Below are 22,966 nucleotides of genomic sequence, written 5' to 3'. Positions count from 1 at the left end.
GGATACCCGGGCCAGGTCGATTAGAAAGGCTTGCTCGCTGAAATGTTTCAGGGAGCGTTTGACAGTAATGAGTGGAGGTCGTTTGACCGCTGATCCATTACGGATGCAGGCAATGAGGCAGTGATCGCTGAGATCTTTGTTGAAAACAGCAGAGATGTATTTAGAGGGCAACACACACACACACACACACACACACACACACACACACACGGGACACGACAAGAGGAGGACAAAGGAAATCTGAGTGCTATGCCATCTTGGAATTAGTTTTCCAAGCCCTACATTTTCAAGCTGATTTAAGTCAAAACTGTAACTAGGCCACTCCGGAACATTCAATGTCGTCTTGGAAAGCAACTCCAGTGTATATTTGGCCTTGTGTTTTAGGTAATTGTCATGCTGAAAGGTGAATGTCTCCCCAGTGTCTGATGGAAAGCAGACTGAACCTAGTTTCCTCTAGGATTTTGCCTGTGCTTAGCTCTATTTTGCTCATTTTTATCCTAAAAAAACTCCCTAGTCCTTGCCGATGACAAGCATACCCATAACATGATGCAGCCACGACCATGCTGACAATATATAGAGTGGTATTCAGTAATGTGTTGTACTAGATTAACGCTTTGTATTCAGGACAAAAAGTGAATGTCTTTGCCACATTTTTTTGCAGTATTACTTCAGTGCCTTATTAAAAACAGGTACATGTTTTGGAATATTTTTTATTTTGTGCATGTTTTGGAATATTTGTTTTCTGTACAGGCTTATTTCTTTTCATTCTGTAATTTATGTTAGTATTGTGGAGTAACTACAATGATCCATCCTCAATTATCTCCTATCACAGCCATTAAACTCTGGTGAAATCCCTGAGCGGTTTTCTTCCTCTCCGGCAACTGCGTTAGGAAGGGTATCTTTGTAGAGTAATTAATAACTGCACCAAGCTGATTGTTTTTTACCTATCAGACATTGAATATCCCTATTTACCAATAGTTGTTCTTCTTTGCGAACCATTGGAAAACGTCCTTGGTCTTTGTGCTTGAAATTCACTGCTCGATTGAGGGAACTTACAGATATTTGTATGTATTGTATGGGGCACAGAGATGTGGTAATCATTTAAAAATCATGTTAAACACTATTACTGCATTATTATGTGAATGGGTAAGCACATCTTTACTCCTGAAAGTACAGTGCATACAGAAAGTATTCAGACCCCTTGACTTTGTCCACATTGTTACGTTACAGCCTTAATCTAAAATTGATTAAATCGTTTTCCCCCTCATCAATCTACACACAATACCCCATAATCCCCTTCACATCTGTAAAAAAAAAAAATGGAAATATCACATATACATAAGTATTCAGACCCTTTACTCAGTACTTTGTTGAAGCACCTTTGGCAGCGATTAAAGCCTTGATTCTTAGGTATGACGCTACAAGCTTGGCACACCAGTATTCAGGGAGTTTCTTCCATTCTTCTCTGCAGATCCTCTCAAGCGCTGTCAGGTTGGATGGGGAGTGTCGCTGCACAGCTATTTTCAGGTCTCTCCATTTCGCTTCACCCGCAATAACATCTGCAAAACATGTGTATGTGACAAATAAAATTTGATTTGAGATGTTTGATCGGGTTCAAGTCTGGGCAACTCAAGGACATTCAAAGACTTGTCCCGAAGCCACTCCTACGTTGTCTTGGCTGTGTGCTTAGGGTCGTTGTCCTGTTGGAAGGTGAACCTTCGCCCCAGTCTGAGGTTTTCATCAAGGATCTCTCTGTACTTTAGGTGCCTTTTGGCAAACTTCAAGCGGGCTGTCATGTGCCTGTGACTGAGGAGTGGCTTCCGTCTGGCTACTTAACCATAAAGGCTGATTGGTGGAGTGCTGCAGAGATGGTTGTCCTTCTGGAAGGTTCTCCCATTTCCACAGAAGAACTCTGGAGCTCTGTCAGAGTGACCATCCGGTTCTTGGTCACCTCCCTGACCAAGGCCCTTCTCCCCTGATTGCTCGGTTTGGCCAGGCAGCCAGCTCTAGGAAGAGTCTTGGTGGTTCTAAACTTCTTCCATTTAAGAATGATTGAAGCCACTGTGTTCTTAGGGATCGTCAATGCTGCAGACATTTTTTTTGGTACCTACCCTTCCCCAGATCTGTGCCTCGACACAACCCTGTCTCGGCGCTCTATGGAGAGTTCCTTCGACCTCATGGCTTGGATTTTGCTCTGACATGCATTGTCAACTGTGGGACCTTCTATAGACCTTCCAAATCATGTCCAATCAATAGAATTTACCACAGGTGGACTCCAAGTTGTAGAAACATCAAGGATGATCAATGGAAACAGGATGCACCTGAGCTCAATTTCGAGTCTCATAGCAAAGGGTCTGAATACTTACGTAAATAAGGTATCTGTTTTTGCAAACATTTCTAAAAACCTGTTTTCGCTTTGCCATTATGGGGTGTTGTGTGTAGGTTGAGTAGTATTTTTTAGAATAAGGTAACAAAATGTGGAAAAACTGAAGGGGTCTGAATACTTTCCAAATGCATTGTATTTAGGCTTGCCATAACAACACGGTTGAACTTATTGACTGAAGACATTTTAGCTTTTAATTTTTACTTAATTTGTAAACATTTCTAAAAACATAATTCTACTTTGACATTATGGGGTATTGTATGTAGATCAGTGACAAAATCTCAATTTAATAAATTTTAAATTCAGGCTGTAACATAAAATTTGGAAAAAGTCAATGTGTGTAAATACTTCTGAAGGCACGGTATATCAAGAGGACAGATCAATAACTGATTAATTAACATAGGCCTGCTAATCTTTAACAGTCTAACATAACTTTTTGTGAAGGAAGGTATTAGCACAACAGCTGTCTCTGCCATGTCCATTTCCATGCTCGCAGTGAAGCACACTGAACTACCGCAGCACGTTTCCTTTTGCTCGTCAATGCACTCTCGCCTTTTCCTGGCTACCCAGACTCCTGGATCCGGCCAAATGCTACGCCACGCCCACGGATGTTAGTTTATTGTAGTGAATGACAGAGCTGCGGAATAATTTAGTGTGAGTCATCAGGGTACTCGCGCCCACTACTACCGTTGCAGAGATCAATGCATGTGTGGACAAGAAAGTGTTCTCGCTTAGTTGACTAAACGCTGTTCTAACTACCTTAGTTGTAATGGCGCTTTAGCTAAGGAGCTAACTACGAAATAAAATTGGGGATGTGCATGACTAACACAACATTTTGGAAAATATATTTGGCAAACAGTTGTCCATTTTCCCTACCTCTTTTTACTCACACATTTACATTTACATTTACATTTAAGTCATTTAGCAGACGCTCTTATCCAGAGCGACTTACACACATCAGTGGTATCAACAGACAAAGTACAAAGTGAAGAAATGTTTTGAGTCAATAAGTATTCAAACCCTTTTTTATGGCAAGCCAAAATAAGTTCAGGAGTAAAAATGTGCATAACAAGTCACATAAGTTGCATGGACTCTCTCTGTGTGCAATCTCTGTACCACACACATACAATTATTTGTAAGTTCCCTCAGTCGTGCAGTGAATTTCAAACACAGATTCAACCACAAAGACCAGGGAGGTTTTCCAATGCCTCGCAAAAAAGGGCATCTATTGGTAGATGGGTAAAACAAAAAGCAGACATTGTAAATCCCTTTGATTCAATACACCTAGTCACAACAAAAATACAGGTGTCCTTCCTAATTCCGTTCCCAGAAAGGAAGGAAACTGCTCAGGGATTTCACCATGAGGCCAGAGGTGACTTTAAAACATTTACAGAGTTTAATGGCTGTGATAGGAGAAAACTGAGGATGGATCAACAACATTGCGGTTACTCCACAATACTAACCTAATTGACAGAGTGAAAAAAAGGAAGCTTGTACAGAATACACATATTTCAAAACATGCATCCTGTTTGCAACACGGCACTAAAAGTAATACTGCAAAAATGTGGCAAAGCAATTCACTTTTTGTCTTGAATATGTCATGACGTTGGCCTGTGGGTAAGGTTTATGACCCCCCCATAAATACCTTTCTCCCTTCCCCTCTCTCTGACCCTACTGAAGGACTGTTGAATAGCCTTTGTTAAATATAGAGAGTCTGGGAACATCAAACAAATGGGGAAAAGGAACCATATTTTGGTAATAAAACCAGTTGGAAATAGGCTTTGGAACTTAATGAGTATGGATGTTAGTTCGGTTGTCATCTGAGACATTATGACGGATGACAGGATGACATAAACTGTACCTGGGAAAGTATACACCCTCTAGTTTTCAGAGTCACATTGAATTGTTATGCAATTGAAATTTTTGATATTGAAATTGTTTGTTAGGAGATTAACCTCTCTCGGGTATGTGGGACGATTTCGTCCCACCTACGTAACAGCTACTGAAATTCCAGTGGCGCGATTTTTGAATCGTTAGAAATACTATTACTTCAATTTCTCAAACATATGACTATTTTACAGCTATTTAAAGACAAGAATCTCGTTAATCTAACCCCACTGTCCGATTTCAAAAAGGCTTTACAACGAAAGCAAAACATTAGATTATGTCAGCAGAGTGCCCAGCCAGAAAAAATCAGACAGCCATTTTTCAAGCTAGCATATAATGTCACAAAAACCCAAACCACAGCTAAATGCAGCACTAACCTTTGATGATCTTCATCAGATGACACACCTAGGACATTGTGTTATACAATACATGCATGTCTGTTCAATCAAGTTCATATTTATATCAAAAAACAGCTTTTTGCATTAGCATGTGACGTTCAGAAAACGCATAACCCCCGGCAAACTTCCGTTGAATTTACTAACAGTTTGCTAAATTACTCACGATAAACGTTCACAAAAAGCACAACAATTATTTTAAGAATTATAGATACATTACTCCTCTATGCACTCGATATGTCCGATTTTAAAATAGCTTTTCGGATGAAGCACATTTTGCAATAATCTAAGTACATAGCCCGGCATTACAGGGCTAGCTATTTAGATACCCACCCAGGTCAGCATCCACCAAAATCACATTTCCTATAAGAAAAATGTTCTTACCTTGCTTGTTCTTCATCAGAATACACTGCCAGGACTTCTACTTCAATAACAAATGTTGGTTTGGTCCCAAATAATCCATCGTTATATCCAAACAGCGACGTTTTGTTCGTGAGTTCTAGAATGCTTATTCACGGTCTCGCGCATGGCGCATTGGCGTGTCAAAAATGTCTAAATATTCCATTACCGTACTTCGAAGCATGTCAACCGCTGTTTAAAACCAATTTTTATGCCATTCAACTCGTAGATTAGTGATAATATTCCGACCGGGAGTATGCATTGAGCCTAAACAGCCGAATAAAATTTCTCCTCAGAAGCGACTCATGCACGCGCATCATTCAAAGGTCCTCGGAGCAGCCACTTACAAAAGGCGATAATCTGTTTCAGCCTGAGGCTCCCTCGTAAACCTTCAGTTATTTCGCGGGCTCTGAGAGCCTATTGGAGCCCTGGGAATTGTCACGTTACAGCTAAGATCCTTACTTTTCAATAAAAAGATGCAAGACGCACGACTCCTTGTCAGACAGGGTACTTCCTGCTTGAAACCTTGTCAGGTTTTTGCCTGCCATAGGAGTTCTGTTATACTCACAGACACCATTCAAACAGTTTTAGAAAATTCAGAGTGTTTTCTATCCAAACCTGAACAATAATATGCATATTCTAGCTTCTGAGTTGGTGTAGGAGGCAGTTAAAAATGGGAACATATTTTTTCCAAAATTCTCAATACTGCCCCCTACCCCAAACAGGTTAAATGTAATTTTAGCTTCCAATTGAGAGAATTGGGTTTTCATAAGGAAAGTACCCTGCTTTATCAGTGGCCCGCCCCTGTGAAGAGACAGGGGTTATAAACGATGACACACCCTTCTCCCCTCCTATATAAGACAATGACACAATGTAACCAGGTTCCACTACGTGAGGTCTGCAGCCTCTGCGTTATAAGGACACACATGTCAAGTACAGAACTAAGCCAACCTCGGCGTGAGCTTTGGTTGTGAATGGTATGAACTTTGAACGCTTATTCACTACAGAAGTGATACTTCCTAGCCGTTGAGTTAGCAGCGGCCGCTGTAGACGTGGGCTAGGAAAGGACGGACAACGGATCCAGTCTACCACAGACGAAGATACCACCACGTATCCAATTTACCACCAGAGACATTCTTCCGAGGACCGGAAGATCTGTTGGCCAACCCGGCCAGCATCTACGACCAATCTACCGAAGCGCAGCTCAGAGTAAATATTTATTGCATTTTCCTTTTCCAAATGGGCGGTACTTTAGAATGCATAAGATCCTGTATTTACGATAGCACAGCTGCTGTTTCTTTGTTCCCAAGTCTTCCCGCTCTTTCATTCAAGCCCAACCCCCTTTCTGTGTGTAACAAGCCGCCATGTCGGCTCCGTCCACCAGGGACGTTTTCTGTATGACATCATTTGTATTCTGTGTATATGTAATTCTGTGTGATTAGTTAGGTATTTAGTAAATAAATAATTAAACCGAATTTTATATTGCTGATTCAACTTGTTAGCCAGGGTTCGTGAAGATAAACAAGAATTTACAACTTTCATTATGAGACTGAAAATATGACGATTAATATTGACTGCTATCGATGTAAAATAATACTAAGTTTTTAAGAGTTTATTCGGAAGATAACGGCTCTATAAACACTCTTCCGTGGTGTCCCGACTTTCTAGTTAATTACATTTACATGATTAGCGAATCAGGTGATATTAATTACAGAGAAAGTATTTTATAGAATAGCTTGTCATATCACTTAATCTGGCATAGCCAAGGACACGACAAATACAAAGTGTTATTATTCGGGGCATATCCAATGCATAACATTACTGAGTACCACTCTCCATATTTTCAAGCATAGTGGTTGCTGCATCATGTTATGGGTATGCTTGTAATCGTTAAGGACTGGGGAGTTTTTCAGGATAAAAAGAAATGGAGTGGAGCTAAGCACAGGCAAAATCCAAGAGGAAATCCTTATTCGATCTGCTTTCCACCAGACACTGGGAGATGAATTCACCTTTCAGCAGGACAATAACCTAAAACACAAGAACAAATCTACACTGGGCTTGCTTACCAAGAAGACACTGAATGTTCCTGAGTGGCCGAGGAACAGTTTGGACTTAAATCTACTTGAAAATCTATGTTAAGACCTGCAAATGGTCGTCTGGCAATGATCAACAATCAATTTGACAGATAATAAAAATGGGCTAATGTTTCACAATCCAGGTGTGGAAAGCTCTTAGAGACTTACCCAGAAAGACTCACAGCTGTACTCGCTGCCAAAGGTGCTTCTACAAAGTATTGTCTCAGGGGTGTGAATACTTATGTAAATGACATATTTCTGTATTTCATTTTCAATAAATATACCCCCAAAAAATCTAAAAACATATTTTAATTTTGTCATTATGGGGTATTGTGTGTAGATAGATTAAATATACTTTTTTCACCCATTTTGAATTCAGGCTGTAACAACAAAATGTGGAATAAGTCAAGGGGTATGAATACTTTTTGAAATCACTGTACATGCCGACAGATGTCTGTATCATGTACGTTTCATGGATCATAGGGACAGGAGGCATGTACAGTGCCTTCAGAAAGTGTTCACACCCCTTTACTTTTTCCACATTTTGGTGTGGTACAGCTGTCTGCACCACCCTCTGTAGCGCTTTGCGGTCAAGGGCGGTGCATTTGCCATACCAAGCAGTAATGCAGCCAGTCAAGATGCTCTCGATGATGCAGCTGTACAACTTTCTGAGGACCCGAGGGCCCATGCCAAATATTTCCAGCCTCCTGAGGGGGAAGAGGTGCTGAGATGCTCCTAATATTTTCGATCTGTCTTGGCGTGACATTGCCCTACTAATTATTTGTCAGCTTTTGAATGGCATTGTGTTTTCAAGCCACGATAATGTGAAATCTTCATCAGCGCCAATTGAAAACGCATTGAGTAGAACGTTCAGTCAGGTAACAGTCTTCAAGAGAACGTCAATAACAATGGGGTGACGCTACGTGCAACCCATGAATAGGGTGAGACAGGGTTAGTTAGAGACTAGAGGGAGGATGAGATTAGTTAGGGGGAGGTTCAAATCTGTAAATGGGAGATAGGGTTGGTTTGGGTTATAGTGTTATAGTGTAGGCCTTACGTGTGGAGGATCCCTTGGAGAAGCCGGTGTCGGAGCAGGACTCTCCACGATGCAGGGACTTAGGCCGGGTCTTCCTGGCTTTACACCTGGGCCTAACCAAACCCTGCCCCTCTATCAGCTCCTGCTGCTTCCTCCTCAGGTACTCCTGCTTGATCAGCTCCCTCCGCACCTTCTCCTCCTCCTTCCTCACCCGGTCCTCTTCTGCCTTACGCCTGGGGGGAAAGAGACACACACACTTGCTTTATCCCTGCACACTGACACAACATACACACACGTCATGATGGAATATGTTCTGTATCAGGGCCTGAAACCATCTTTGGCCTACCAGCCACTGATGTGTTTGTATAATAGATACTAGAGAGCTCTTCTGAGAGCTCTACTAGAGAGCTCTTCTGACCCCTCTTCTTAATTGAGGGCGTTCACCATTATGTAGTGGTCAAGTGGGTGGGACTTGCTATGGGTTAAGGAAGTATCACGTAATTCCATTCAGGTCAGCAGTAGGGGTCAGCCAATAATTATATTCCTAAGTAAACATTCCTTAATTGTAGGTGGCAGTAATTCACCAACCTTGGCTTTATACCTGTTCAGACCATACACACTCATTACAGTAGGTGGTGGTACTACACACTTTTTCAATTTATTTACAAAATATTTCGGAACTACTTGCTCTCCCCATGCTCTCAAAGAGGTGGCCATTGGGAACAGCTCACTAGTACATCTCTATGGTTTGTACCTTGCTTCGTCTCGTTTCTGTTCGCTCTCAGCCTCCGTCTGCAGTTTGCGGAGCCGTGCCTCCTCCATCTTCCGCTGCTGTTTGAGGAGAAAGTGAGCGCGACGCTTTGCCCTCTCATCCTCTGCCATCTTCTCATCGTCCTTTGGGGGGGGGACCAAATTGATTTACTACTAGAACAACATCCATTTCATTGCTAAGGCACATGACAAAATCTGCACTGATCTGAAAACTCCGAATCGGTTAAAGCAATATGGTGGATGATGCCTCTTTGGGAATTTCAGTTCCCCTGTCCGGTGCTTTCATCAATTAAATTCACCACAAATTAGTCGGGTTAATTGCATGATTTTCAGTAATTCATTTTGATTAATTTCAATTTTGCTATGGGTTAAAGGCCCAGTGCAGTGAACATGATTAGCCTGGGTTTTATATACACAGTGTACAAAACATTAAGAACATCTTCCTAATTTATTGAGTTGGACCCAATGTTCCCTCTAATGTTTTTTCGGCACTGAGCAAATTTCAGGTCTGCTGAGGGCAAACTTGAACATTGTGAAAATTCTGTGCAACTACCAGCGCGCGTTTACTGTGAACACTGAGGCTGTACCCACTTTAACTTACAATTCTAACAGTGGCCAAGTAGGCTACTGTGGGTATTTGATCATAATGTAGGTCTACCAGAGTGGCCTACCATCAAAAACAAAGGAGAAAATGCACCCCATAACATTTTAACATGGAAATAGTCCTATCAGTCAGCCTATGTGTGGTGTTCCATGAGACTTTTGAAAAAAACATGCAGGGCTTGACATTACCCTGCTCATCCAAATGTTGTCGTTTGATGCAAGAAACCACTTTACAAAATAAAATGCATTATTATTCCCATACCATTATTACAGAGAATCAGATAAATTATGCTACCCTCTGCCTATTGGCGACTTAGCTTATTCAAGACAGTGTCAAAATACAACACTGCCCCTTTAAGCCATAAAAAAAGCTCTTCAACCGACTTGCTTTTCAAAGTTGTCTAGAAATGCAAAAATGTTTTGTTCTTGTAGGAAGCAACCACTCCCCCATTGTTGACTGGACTAATAACTCACTAAATAGCAAAGAATATGAACACATGTGCAGTGGCGGCTACATGCAGCTCTCGCTTTGATCTCAAAACAAGTGCATCTAGTCAAGACCGCCCATGCTGTCCAGTTCAAAGTGAATGGCACAGATCCATATACGGCAATTTGCATATAGGCCTACTGCAGCTCTGATTGGTAATGGCGCACCGGTCTGTGTAGAGTATGGGCTGAGTCATGCATGTCAATGAAATAGAATCCTACACCAATGAGAGCTGCCTATAAGAAAATCTATTGCACAGTTAGTTTTGCATACCATGTCTTGCATTGTTCATTTTGTTTCGGTATGTTACATTGAAAGTGACTAATATCGCATTGATTCGAGCACAATTCAGACAGCACAGCGAAATGTTGATAGTATTAACTAAAGGGGAAAACTCTCGCCAGGGCATGGACTCTACAAGGTGTCCAAGTGTTCCATAGGGATGCTGGCCCATGTTGACTCCAATGCTTCCCACAGTTGTGTCAAGTTGGCTGGATGTCCTTTGAGTGGTGGACCATTCTTGATACACAGGAAACTGTTGAGTGTGAAATACCCAGCAGTGATTTAACACGTGATCATAACTTTCACCTGGATTCACCTGGTCAGTCTGTCATGGAAAGAGCAGGTGTTCATAATGTTTGGTACAATCAGTGCATATTTCCACACTATGAGGTTGGAATAATACTGTGAAAATGATGATAATGCCCCTTTAGTGTAAGAGCTGTTAAAAAAACACCTGAAATTTCTGCCTGTTTTGGTGGGACGGTAAATTAGACCACTCCCAGACAGTCCTAGCTAAATTCTTGCCTGAGAAGCCATTTTTATTTCATTTGGACCATTTTAATTGCAAACAATCACACTAAGGTACTTAATTGTTACCCAGAAAGTATTTGATATTGAGAAAAATGGCTGCATTAGACCTTTAAGGGTTTTTCACCAACCTTTTGGGTGAAAAAAATTCTACAAATAAAATACAATTGTAAAAGCTAACTGTCATTAACAAGTTACATTTGTATTAGGGCTGTCAAAGTTATTGTCCCTCAAGGGGAAATTCATTACTTCAGGCGAGGAGAGACTATTGAGATGCAGCCACAAAGTAAATTTCCTACCTTGAAGAAGAAACCCAGTCCTGACTTCTGTTCTCCGTCTGCCGAGGTGTCCCCTATATCGGAGTCTTTTTCTTCCGACGGTTCCTTCAGGTCAGACAGGTCTACCTCGATCAGCTGGCCTTTCCCTCGACCTCCCTCCTCGCCGTGCTCGTTCTCCTTCCCTGAGCCGCTATGCTCCCGCCCTTCCAGCTCCTCAGCCACGTCCACACAGTGGGGTGTGAGAGGGGCGCCATAGGGGGTTGAATCCTCAGGGGGGGTATGCTTAGGGCTAAGGGTGGGCCCGTCTCTGTGGCTGCGCTGGTTGGCCTCATCTCTGATCTTGAAGGTGGTGCTACGGAGAGTGCCTCTCTCCAAGGCCCTGGGGCTCTCTGTGAATATCACGCAGGTGGGGCTGCTGTTCTGACTCCGGTCCCTATCCTGCTCCCCTCGGGAGGTGGTGTGCCACCCTGGGGAGCGCCTAGGGTCTGTGTTGGATGCGGGGGTGCTGGTCTTGGAAGCTGGCCTGCCATTCTCCTTGGTCAGTTTGAGTTCTGCGGGTTTGGTCCTGGGGCTGCATCCGGAGCTCAGTTTGGGAGGGCGGCGGGTGGGCGGAGCGGTGGTGATGGTCTCCATGAAATGCACGGCCGGGCGGAATTTGGAGTCGGTTGGGGTAGCACTGGAGTCTGAGTGAGCGGTGGGGGTAATGGTGGAGTCTGAGGAAGGAGTTGAAGAGGTGTCTTGGGTGGGTGTAGGGGCAGATGGTAGGGATAGAAGGGAGGCGGCATGCGGGACGCCTAGGGGTGACTGGACGCTCTGTTTTATCAGACGGTCCTGCTGTAGAGACAGCTGCATCATCTGTTGCTGAATGGCACCGATGGCTTCATTCAGCAACTCTATGGAGCGGCTACACTCGCTCAGGTCTGGCTCGACCCCCGCCTCGTCCGGCGGCCCTGCACCGCCACTGTTTGTTCTGTTGTCCCTGTCCCTCTGCTGCTGTCCCTCCTTCCCCTGACCCTTCAGGACATCCAAACACGAGTCGCCCCTGCAAGCCTTGTCCTTGCCTGCCGTCTGATATTGGGTCTCCAGGTGTTTGAGGGGCTGGGGCAGCGTGTTGCTCTTGCCGCCCCCCTTCTTGACAATGTTGAGGAAGGCAGCCTTGCCCAGCTTGAGTCGCTGGCACGCCGATATGGTCTCCATCTTCTTCTTTTGGTGCTCTATGGCGCGCCGCTGCTCCTCCAGCTGCATGTGGAGCTGCACCAGCTCTGAGGCCAGGACGTTGGTGGTGCCACCCTCCTTCCTGACCCGCAAAGCGCCGTCTTTAGCCAGCCGACATGGGCTAGGAGTCTGCAGGCACCACAAGCCTCCTAGAGTGTAGGGGGCGCTCTCCGAGCCGTCGGGCGTGGTCTTTTGGGAGCTGCTATTTTTGGAGCAGCCGTCAGGAAAGCTATTGACCTTTTGGTGGAGCTTGCGCTCTGCAAAGCTGGTCATTTGCACGGTGCCGCTGTTGCACACACTGCTGGCCCAGGACGCCGTGCTAAGGCAGGGGCTGGGCGGCCCGCTCCAGGCCTCCAGGCCTTCCTTGTCCTCGCGCTCGCACACCTTCATGTCCTCCCGGAGCTTGGCCGACTCGCCCTCTCCCCCCTCCGGTTCCCCTTTGCTCTCCCCTCCCTCTCCCAGGCACTTCCCCATGACCCTCCTCACCACTTCCTTGGTCAGCTCCATCTGATCCTCCTCCTCTTCCTCCTCTTCCAGGTTTGCAATCTCAGAGTATGAGTCCTGGCCCACCCAAGCTGTAGTAATGGCGGTGGGGAAGGGGCTGTGGCTCGGTGCCTGCCCCAAGAGGGCCGTCACCTGGTCCCCGGGCTCCGGTGACAGGTGGAGGAAGAAGCCACAGGACTGCTCCCTGGTGATGGGCTCTGCTGCCCCCATCAGAGGGAGCTGAGAAGAACCCGTACCCCCCTTCATGGGTGGTCTGAAGGGACCAGAGGTGGCCTCCGCATTGGGGATGGGGGTGAACGTGCAATTAAAACCCTCAGTGGTTCTCTTAAAGACCGCTTTGCTTGTACTCTCCCCGCTTTCCTCCTCCTTGTTCAGGCTGATGCTCTTCTCTTTGGCAGTCTTAAAAACGGCTGGCGTCAGGGGCTCCAGGTAGAAACTCTCAGCCTGGGGGTCGGGGTGAGGGGCAGCGAGGCAGTAAGTGTGCCGAGCGCTGGACACTCTGGAGGTCACCACACTCTGGACCTCCAGGTCGTCCTGCTCCATTTCGTAACTCTCGGGGGAGGCGCGGGGGCCGTAGCACCTGGCCAGAGCCGCCGGGGGGATGATGGCCACCAGCTCTTCCTCCTCCTTGTCCTTGAAGCGGATGTGGCCCATCATTTTCTGAGCGTTGAGCCTGCAGGGGGGCAGTTGTACACCCACCCCCATCCCCGGCCCACCAAGCATGTGTTTGGGGGTGACGCTGATGATGTTGGATCCCAGGCTGTCCTTGCTGATGGAGCGGGCCAGGCTCAGGCCATCGCACTCTCTCTCCAGGGGGAAAGGCTGGGAAAGGGGTCTGGGTGGGGAGGGGAGGGGGTGAGATGAAAAGAGGGGAGGAAAGAGGAGAAAGATCAAGGCAAGACCATGATACTGCCATAACAATATCTTTAAACATCACTATCTAACGGAGACAGAGGTGAACTTGAACATGCAGGTGGAAAGGGTTCTGAGAAGTATGAAAGGACACTGTTGTCGTTCACCTTCCCTAGCTGTACATACTTGAAATCTCGCTTTTATTTTCTCTTGTTTCAGCATACATTACCTCTGTCTTCTCTCTGGCCAGGCCAGGATTGACCCCTGAACTTGACTGTCCACACGTGACAGAGAGTTGGACCTGTTTCTCTGCCCTAAACACAGACACAAAAAATTAAATAGCCTTATTTATGCATCAGCCTTTGTGACATTATGGGATTGAGATAAAATCTAAAATTGTGATGAGCATTACTCATTGGGGAAAATGAACTTGACTAATTTACAGTAAGTCTGAAGTTGTGCTTCTCATGTTGGTTAACTCAAGGATCCTCGGGTCTCCACCGAACTAGGTAAATCTGCTTTTATTTTTAAAGCAACGCATTGCTGAAAACAAATACAAAATAAATTACAATTGGATGTTCTGGTGCTTGCGGACCTTTTTATTGAGGAATGTCATTGTTTTTCTTAAATATTTGTGTTGTTGCTGTATTTTACTTGTTTTCTATTGTTTTTGATTTTGTCTTGTGAAATTGTGTATGCAGGGCTCCCTTGTGAAAGAGACTCTAGTCTTAATGGTGGCTCCCTGCTTAAATAAAAGGTCAAATAAATGCCAGATTCACACTATAAGACCAAACCAAGCCGTGCTGGTACAGTTGTGCTAGTACAGTTCAAGTCAATCTTACCTGAGGCGTCATCCTCCTGTATGGACTTCTGCTGCCTCTGTCTCAGGGGGAGTAATAAGTGTGAGGGGCTAGACGCAGGACTGACTTTGGTACTGCAAAATAAAGAAATCGGGCATTATAGTTTCCCAAACACGCACACAACAGGGTTTGAGTCAGGAAAATTTGGCGCCGGACAATTGACCGGAAAGATTTGAATTTATCGGACATTTGAGAAATGTACCGGTTATCCATATGCATTGGGTGTGTAACCCATAATTCCACCCACCCACACAACTAGCACCATCAATAAACAAGGGATATTGACAAAATGAGCCACATTTACATGTCCTTAAAAACAGCCTATAACTAATTACAAAAACACTATTCCTTGTGTTTCGATGTGTAGCATATGCAAAACTTTATAACCTGTTGTTTTATTGGTTTTTACTTTCCTAAAACAATGGTTGTCCATCTCACGGTTCAGCTGTCAGAGATTTGGGCACTAAATGTGTCAGGGCAATGCATACGTAGGCCTATTGGCTTAAGCATCCACTGTATTCTATTAATATTTTAACAAACAAATATAAAGGATGAGAAGCTTAGGCCTAGTCACACAGACAGACAGAGAGATCGAGATATGCCGGTGGCAGTCTACGACACCAACATGAATTTCTTTATACTTGTCAACTACTGCGTCTGCTATACAGATATAGGCATACAGAAGGAGGCTAATTCATTAATTTATGATTAGAATATTTTCTATAAAGACAATATAATGCTTAACTCTGGTAGGCCTAAAACAACGGTTCCCTAACTTTTCATAGTCTCGTACCCCTTCAAACATTCAACATCCAGCTGCGTACCCCCTCTAGCACCAGGGTCAGCGCACTCTCAAATGTGTTTTTTTGCCATCATTGTAAGCCTGCCACACACACACAATAAATTTTTTATACATAAGAATTTGTTTTTGTCACAACCCGGCTCGTGGGAAGTGACAAAGAGCTCTTATAGGACCAGGGCACAAAAAATAATAATCAACCATTTTGCTCTTTATTTAGCCATCTTACATATAAAACCTTATTTGTTCATCAAAAAATGTGAATAATTCAGCACAGGTTAATGAGAAGGGTGAGCTTGAAAGGATGCACATAACTCTGCAATGTTGGGTTGAATTGGAGAGAGTCTGAGTCTTAAATCATTTTCCACACACAGTCTGTGCCTGAATTTAGTTTTCATGCTAGTGAGGGCAGAGAATCCACTCTCACATTGGTACGTGGTTGCAAAGGGCATCAGTGTCTTAACATCGCGATTTGCCAAGGCAGGATATTCTGAGCGCAGCCCAATCCAGAAATTTGGCAGTGGCTCAATATTCAATTTTCACAGAAACCACTTGTTACGATTTCAATGAGGCACTCTTGTTCAGATATCGGTAAGTGGACTGGAGGCAGGGCATGAAAGGAATAACGAATCCAGTTTGTGTTGTCCGTTTCGGGAAAGTACCTGTATAACGAGTGCGCTGAGAGTCCGGAAGCAAGTACAGGGAGTGAGTGTTTTAATTAATTAATAAATAAACAAAACAATAAACAACGCACAGACAAGAAACAGAGTCAATAACACCTGAGGAAAGAACCAAGGGGAGTGACAAATATAGGGAAGATAATCAAGGAGGTGATGGAGTCCAGGTGAGTGTCATGAGGCGCAGGTGCGCTTGACGATGGGGACAGGTGTGCGTGATAATCAGCAGCCTGATGACCTAGAGGGAGGAGAGGGAGTATAATCAGCAGCCTGATGACCTAGAGGAAGGAGAGGGAGGATAATCAGCAGCCTGATGACCTAGAGGGAGGAGAGGGAGGATAATCAGCAGCCTGATGACCTAGAGGAAGGAGGGAGGATAATCAGCAGCCTGATGACCTAGAGGACGGAGTATACGTGACAACCTGCGTAATTGCACACCCAGCTCACTAAGGTGCTTCGCTATATCACATTTGACATCGTCCGTAAGCTAGAGTTCATTTGCACACAAACAAAATCATACAATGAATGAAAGACCTGTGTTGTCCTTGTTAAAGCAGACAGAGAATAGCTCAACTTCTTAACCATAGCCTCAATTTTGTCCCGCACATTGAATATACTTGCGGAGAGTCCCTGTAATCCTAGATTCAGATCATTCAGGCGAGAAAAAACATCACCCATATAGGCCAGTCGTGTGAGAAACTCGTCATCATGCAAGCAGTCAGACAAGTGAAAATTATGGTCAGTAAAGAAAACTTTAAGCTCTTGAAAAAGACATGTCAATACTGTTCCCCGTGATAACCAGCACACTTCTGTATGTTGTAAAAGCGTTACATGGTCGCTGCCCATATCACTGCATAATGCAGAAAATACACAAGAGTTTAGGGGCCTTGCTTTAACAAAGTTCCCAATTTTCACTGTAGTGTCCAAAACGTCTTTCAAGCTGTCAGGCATTCCCTTGGCAGCAAGAGCCTCTCGGTGGATGCTGCAGTGTACCCAAGTGGAGTTGGGAGCAACTGCTTGTACGCGCGTTACCACTCCACTATGTCTCCCTGTCATGGCTTTTGCGCCATCAGTACAGATACCAACACATCTTGACCGCCAAAGTCCATTTGATGTCATAAAGCTGTCCAGTACTTTCAAAATATCCTCTCCTGTTGTCCTGGTTTCCAGAAGAGGATGGCTTCCTTAATTGACGCCCCATAAAAGTAACGGACATACAGTGGCTTGCGTAAGTATTCACCCCCCCTTGGCATTTTCCCTATTTTGTTGCCTTACAACCTGGAATTAAAATACATTTGGGGAGGGGGGGGGTTGTATCATTTGATTTACACAACATGCCTACCACTTTGAAGATGCAAATGTTTGGAGATCTCATTGGTCTTCATGGTGCCCCTTGCTTAGTGGTGTTGTAGACTCTGGGGACTTTCAGATAAGGTGTATATATACTGAGATTATGTGACACATCATGTGACACTTAAATACAGTCCACCTGTGTGCAATCTAACTAATTATGTTAGTTCTGAAAATAATTGGTTGCACCAGATCTTATTTAGGGGCTTCCTAGCAAAAGGGGTGAATACATATGCACGCACCACTTTTCCATTTTTAATTTTTTTGAATTGTTTGAAACAAGTCATTTTTTTATTTCACTTCACCAATTTGAACTATTTTGTATATGTCCTTACATGAAATCCATATAAAAATCAATTTAAATTATAGGTTGTAATGCAACAAAATAGTAAAAACACCAAGCGGGATGAATACTTTTGCAAGGCACTGTATACCAGGAGCTGTGCCAGGCCCACCACATCTGTTGACTCATCCAGCTGTAACGCATTGAATTCACTGGCTTGTATGCAAAGTAGTAATTCTTTCAAAACGTCTCCTGCCATGTCATTGATCGTGAAACAGTGTTGTTTGATGAAGGCATTGTCTGTATATATTTTTGTTGCCTTTTCCTCCAGCATTGTCCCAGCCATATCTGCGGCAGCAGGAAGAATTAAGTCCTCCACAATAGTACGGGGCTTGCCTGTCCTAGCCACTCGGTAGCTCACCATATAAGACGCTTCTAGCCCCTTCTTAATAATGGTATCTGTTGCTTTTATACATGTCTTACTACTCGAAAGTAGTCTTAATTCCCACTCCAAAAACTCCCGTGGCTTCTTTTTCAAATTGGCATGTTTCGTTTCTAAATGTCTGTGCAAAAGGTAAGGTTTCATCGAGTTGTGAGACAGTACTTCTGCACATTCAACACACTGTGGCTGAGGAAAGGCACTTCTCCTAATATAAGTGAACCCCAAATCAATGTAGTTCCCATATTTGTGCCTCTTCGATGCTCCAACGTCCCTATCTGTTGTTTGGTGCTTTCCCTGGTAAGGGGGCAGTAGCTCTTCGGCTGCATCAGATTCACAACTGTCAGTGTCCATGCTAGCTGGGCTAACAACATGTAGAATTACTGATGCTAGCATTGGATGTGCTCGTGGAAGCAGAACAACTTGTGTCATGGACAGGTGCAGGTGTAGTACTGCTGGTAGTACCAGTACTACCAGTAGAGCTGGTATGTGTCGCTGTGGACGCGGGCCTTACTTTTTTAACCATTTATCAATTTTCGAGCAAATGGAAGTAGCTGCAGTTACGTTTGGCTACATATGGACCGTTAGTAGAATTCCCGCGAGAGAGTAACGGTTAATGTGATTGGATGTTAATTATTTGCCAAAGCTCCCTGTATTTGATATTGTGTTGTTATTTTGCCCAACACTAGATGATAAAACTTTATTTTTGGCAGTGAAACGAGGCTACTCAGGTGAGAAAAAAACATCACCCAAATATATAGCCCCTTGGAAAATCTAAATGGACTGTTTGAAAATGTGAATCACATTTTTATTTGGTGTACCCTCGACGGCATTGCGCGTAACCCAGTTTGGAAATAGCCGGCCTAAAACATTCTTCCTCACCTTAAGTTCAATGGCGGAATCAGTTGGAGCGTTGGTGCGCACCACCTTCATATCATAGGCCTGCAGTATAATAGGTTAATAGCAACACCACACTAAACCTTAACAAAAGCTTCTAAACTTTATTAGGGTAATATAAAAAGTCAAGCCATTGTTTGTAGGGAAAATACAAGCAGGGCACTATACTGCGGCAAACAACATTACAGTTGAAACTTAATTTGGCTGAAAAAAAACAGAATTAAAAACACTTGCGAACCGGTTTAAATCTTCACAAAAGTTTTGAAGCTGACATATGGAATTGTTTTAAGATAGTCATACTATGGATCATTTAGCTATTTGATTGAATTTTAGGTTCCTTAGGTAAAAAAAAAATATATATTTTTTTAAATATTGAATTTGGCCTTTACTACTATAGCCCAGAGAAACACATTGATTAAATGGCAAAAAAGACAGTGAAAAAATAAACTATAAGAAACCAGGTTTTGAAGTGTTTGTCCTGTATCTAGCAGATATTGTATAAGAACATTTCGGAAATATATACACTACCGTTCAAAAGTTTGGGGTCACTTAGAAATGTCCTTGTTTTTGAAAGAAAAGCAATTTTTTCATCCATTAAAATAACATCAAATTGATCAGAAATACAGTGTAGACATTATTAATGTTGTAAATGACTATTGTAGCTGGTAACGGCAGATTTTTTATGGAATATCTATATAGGCGTACAGAGGCCCACTATCAGCAACCATCACTCCTGTGTTCCAATGGCACAATGTTGTAGTTAATCCAAGTTTATTATTATATAAGGCTAAATAATTTCTATTGCAATTACGTTAGCACAGCTGAAAACTGTTGAGTATCTGGAGCATCAGCATTTGTGGGTTCGATTACAGGCTCAAAATGGCAAGCAACAAAGAACTTCCTTCTGAAACTCATCAGTCTATTCTTGTTCAGAGAAATGATGGCTATTCCATGCGAGAAATTGCTAAGAAACTGAAGATCTCGTACAACGCTGTGTACTACTCCCTTCACAGAACAGCGCAAACTGGCCCTAACCAGAATAGAAAGATGAGTGGGAGGCCCCGGTGCACAACTGAGCAAGAGGACAAGTACATTAGTGTGTCTAGTTTGAGAAACAGACGCTTCACAAGTCCTCAACTGGCAGCTTCATTAAATAGTACCCGCAAAACACCAGTCTCAATGTCAACAGTGAAGAGGCGACTACGGAATGCTGGCCTTCTAGATGATGAACGTGGATTAGCTAACACAACGTGCCATTGGAATACAAGAGTGATGCTTGCTGATAATGGGCCTCTGTACGCCTATGTAGATATTCCATTAAAAATCTGCCGTTACCAGCTACAATAGTCACAACATTAATAATGTCTACACTGTATTTCTGATCAATTTGATGTTATTTTAAAATGGACAAAAAATGTTTTTTCTTTTAAAAAAAAGGACATTTCTAAGTGATCCCAAACTTTTGAACTGTAGTATATAGTATATATATATATATATATATAGTATAATATATTTTCTTATGTAACCTTTATTTAACTAGGCAAGTCAGTTAATTAAGAACAAATTCTTATTTATAATGATGGCCTACTCCGGCCAAATCCGGACGACGCTGGGCCAGTTGTGAGCTGCCCTATGGGACTCCCAATCACAGCCGGATGTGATACTGCCTGGATTCGAACCAGGTACTATATTGACACCTCTTGCACTGAGATGCAGTGCCTTAGACCGCTGCGCCACTCTGGAGCCCAAAAAGGAGAGAGTGCAGCAGCAGGCCCCAGCGAAACAGGTACTTCGGCATGTAGACACTTTGATTACAGGAATCATGAGGATAATGTACTTTACTGTTTGACCAAATCATGGATTTAGCCTCCTATAAAATAGGCCGTTTTTAGTGAGGTGAATGAATCTGAATCTGCAGCCCGCACCGATGCAACCGATAAATGTTTGAACTCTCACAGCCAAGTCAAAGGGTCGCAGTCTAAAGCCCTGCCTTTTAGGCTTTTCACTATATTTTACTTCAATGAAAAAGGCCTCCAACTTCGCCATCAACAGCAGCCTAGGCCGAGGCTCCTCTCTCGTTTTCTCTCTCTCCTCAGTAGCAGGTCAGCTCTGGACAATTTGGCCGGCTACAATTTTATTTATTTCAAAATCGGCCAAAAGCCAGCAATTACCAGCTAACAGAAACCCTGACACACACAAGCATGCCCGTACGCACGCCCGCCCACCCGCACACACCCACACACGTGTGAGCAAAGGCTCATTCCAATCCTAGCAGAAAACTAAGATAACAAACAGACAGAAACAGAAAAGTGAACAGAGTTTCAAGTAGTACCTGTTACAGATATCTGGGCTTTGGGACGTTGTTATGTCGTCAGGAAAGCCAGGTGTGGCCAGGAAGCTGCGTTTGGTAGCATTGGAGATGGAGACATGGGGGCGGGAATTCTTGGGCTGCAGCAGTGACCTCACTATGAGATTGATGGCAAAGAGTGTCAACCAAAACACTGAGGAACCTTATAGATTAGTGTTCTTATGAGTGGCTCAAAGTCAAATTCTAAAAATCTGATGAAAACATTGGCTCTGGATGAATGAAAGGCAGTAGCACATATTATACAACAGTGTAAAATAATATATTATAATAAGAAAAATACAATGTCTGTACCGTCTTTGACTTCTTGCAAGTTCCGGGGCTGGACAAAGTCGGGCTTGAGGATCTCAAACCACCAGAATAGCTCTGCGATGAACACCATGACATTGTGCTTTGGAAAGATGTCAGAAACAACAGAGTCAACACCACAACATCGGGGAGTGGTTAAATAACTGGTAACTGCCAAAATAATGGAAACACTTAATGAACCTGTAGGGGATAGGGGGCAGTATTTGCACGGCCGGATAAAAAACGTACCCGATTTAATCTGGTTACTACTCCTGCCCAGTAACTAGAATATGCATATAATTGTTTGATTTGGATAGAAAACACCCTAAAGTTTAAAACTGTTTGAATGGTGTCTGTGAGTATAACAGAGCTCATTTGGCAGGCCAAAACCTGAGAAGATTCCAAACAGGAAGCGCTCTCTCTGACTTTTTATTGGCCTTCTTGATCATCTCTAACCAAAACAGGGGATCTCTGGCATGACGTGACATTTTCTAACGCTCCCATAGGCTCTCAGATGGCGCCAGAACAATGAATGGTGGCTTTGCAGGCCCTGGCTGAAAAACAGTAGCGCATTTTGTAAGTGGTCGATCTGAGGACAATGAGACTGGAGGCGCGTGCACGAGCCGACACCATGTTTACTTTCTCTCTCTTTGAACGAAAACAACGACTCCCGGTCGGAATATTATCGCTTTTTTACGAGAAAAATTGCATAAAAATTGATTTTAAACAGCGGTTGACATGCTTCGAAGTACGGTAATGGAATATTTAGAATTTTTTTGTCACGAAACGCGTCGGGCGCGTCACCCTTCTTTACCCTTCGGATAGTGTCTTGAACGCACGAACAAAACGCCGCTATTTGGATATAACTATGGATTATTTGGGACCAAACCAACATTTGTTATTGAAGTAGAAGTCCTGGGAGTGCATTCTGACGAAGAACAGCAAAGGTAATCAAACTTTTCTAATAGTAAATCGGAGTTTGGTGAGTACCACACTTGGTGGGTGTCAAAATAGCTAGCCTGTGATGGCCGGGCTATCTACTCAGAATATTGCAAAATGTGCTTTCACAGAAAAAGCTATTTTAAAATCGGACATAGCGAGTGCATAAAGGAGTTCTGTATCTATAATTCTTAAAATAATTGTTATGTTTTTTGTGAACGTTTATCGTGAGTAATTTAGTAAATTCACCGGAAGTGTTCGGTGGGAATGCTAGTCACATGCTAGTCACATGCTAATGTAAAAAGCTGGTTTTTGATATAAATATGAGCTTGATTGAACAAAACATGCATGTATTGTATAACATAATGTTCTAG

General features: G+C 43.4%; 1 protein-coding gene across 2 annotated transcripts in view; it reads right to left on the bottom strand.

Annotated features, from left to right (window-relative positions):
• Window positions 1–22,966, bottom strand: part of LOC115159081 (calmodulin-regulated spectrin-associated protein 1-B) — a 167,902-nt gene that overhangs the window by 26,704 nt on the left and 118,232 nt on the right. For both annotated transcript variants that reach the window (XM_029708458.1, XM_029708457.1), the window contains exons 8-14: window positions 21,660–21,756; window positions 21,333–21,465; window positions 14,538–14,629; window positions 13,925–14,009; window positions 11,146–13,678; window positions 8,930–9,069; window positions 8,197–8,408 (exon numbers count right to left, since the gene is read on the bottom strand). In XM_029708458.1, coding sequence (XP_029564318.1) covers window positions 8,197–8,408; window positions 8,930–9,069; window positions 11,146–13,678; window positions 13,925–14,009; window positions 14,538–14,629; window positions 21,333–21,465; window positions 21,660–21,756 — 3,292 coding nt within the window. The remainder of the gene's footprint in view (window positions 1–8,196; window positions 8,409–8,929; window positions 9,070–11,145; window positions 13,679–13,924; window positions 14,010–14,537; window positions 14,630–21,332; window positions 21,466–21,659; window positions 21,757–22,966) is intronic.

Source organism: Salmo trutta, chromosome 23 (assembly GCF_901001165.1).
Source record: "Salmo trutta chromosome 23, fSalTru1.1, whole genome shotgun sequence".
Lineage (NCBI taxonomy): Eukaryota > Metazoa > Chordata > Actinopteri > Salmoniformes > Salmonidae > Salmo > Salmo trutta.
This window is presented reverse-complemented; position numbering and strand designations above follow the sequence as displayed.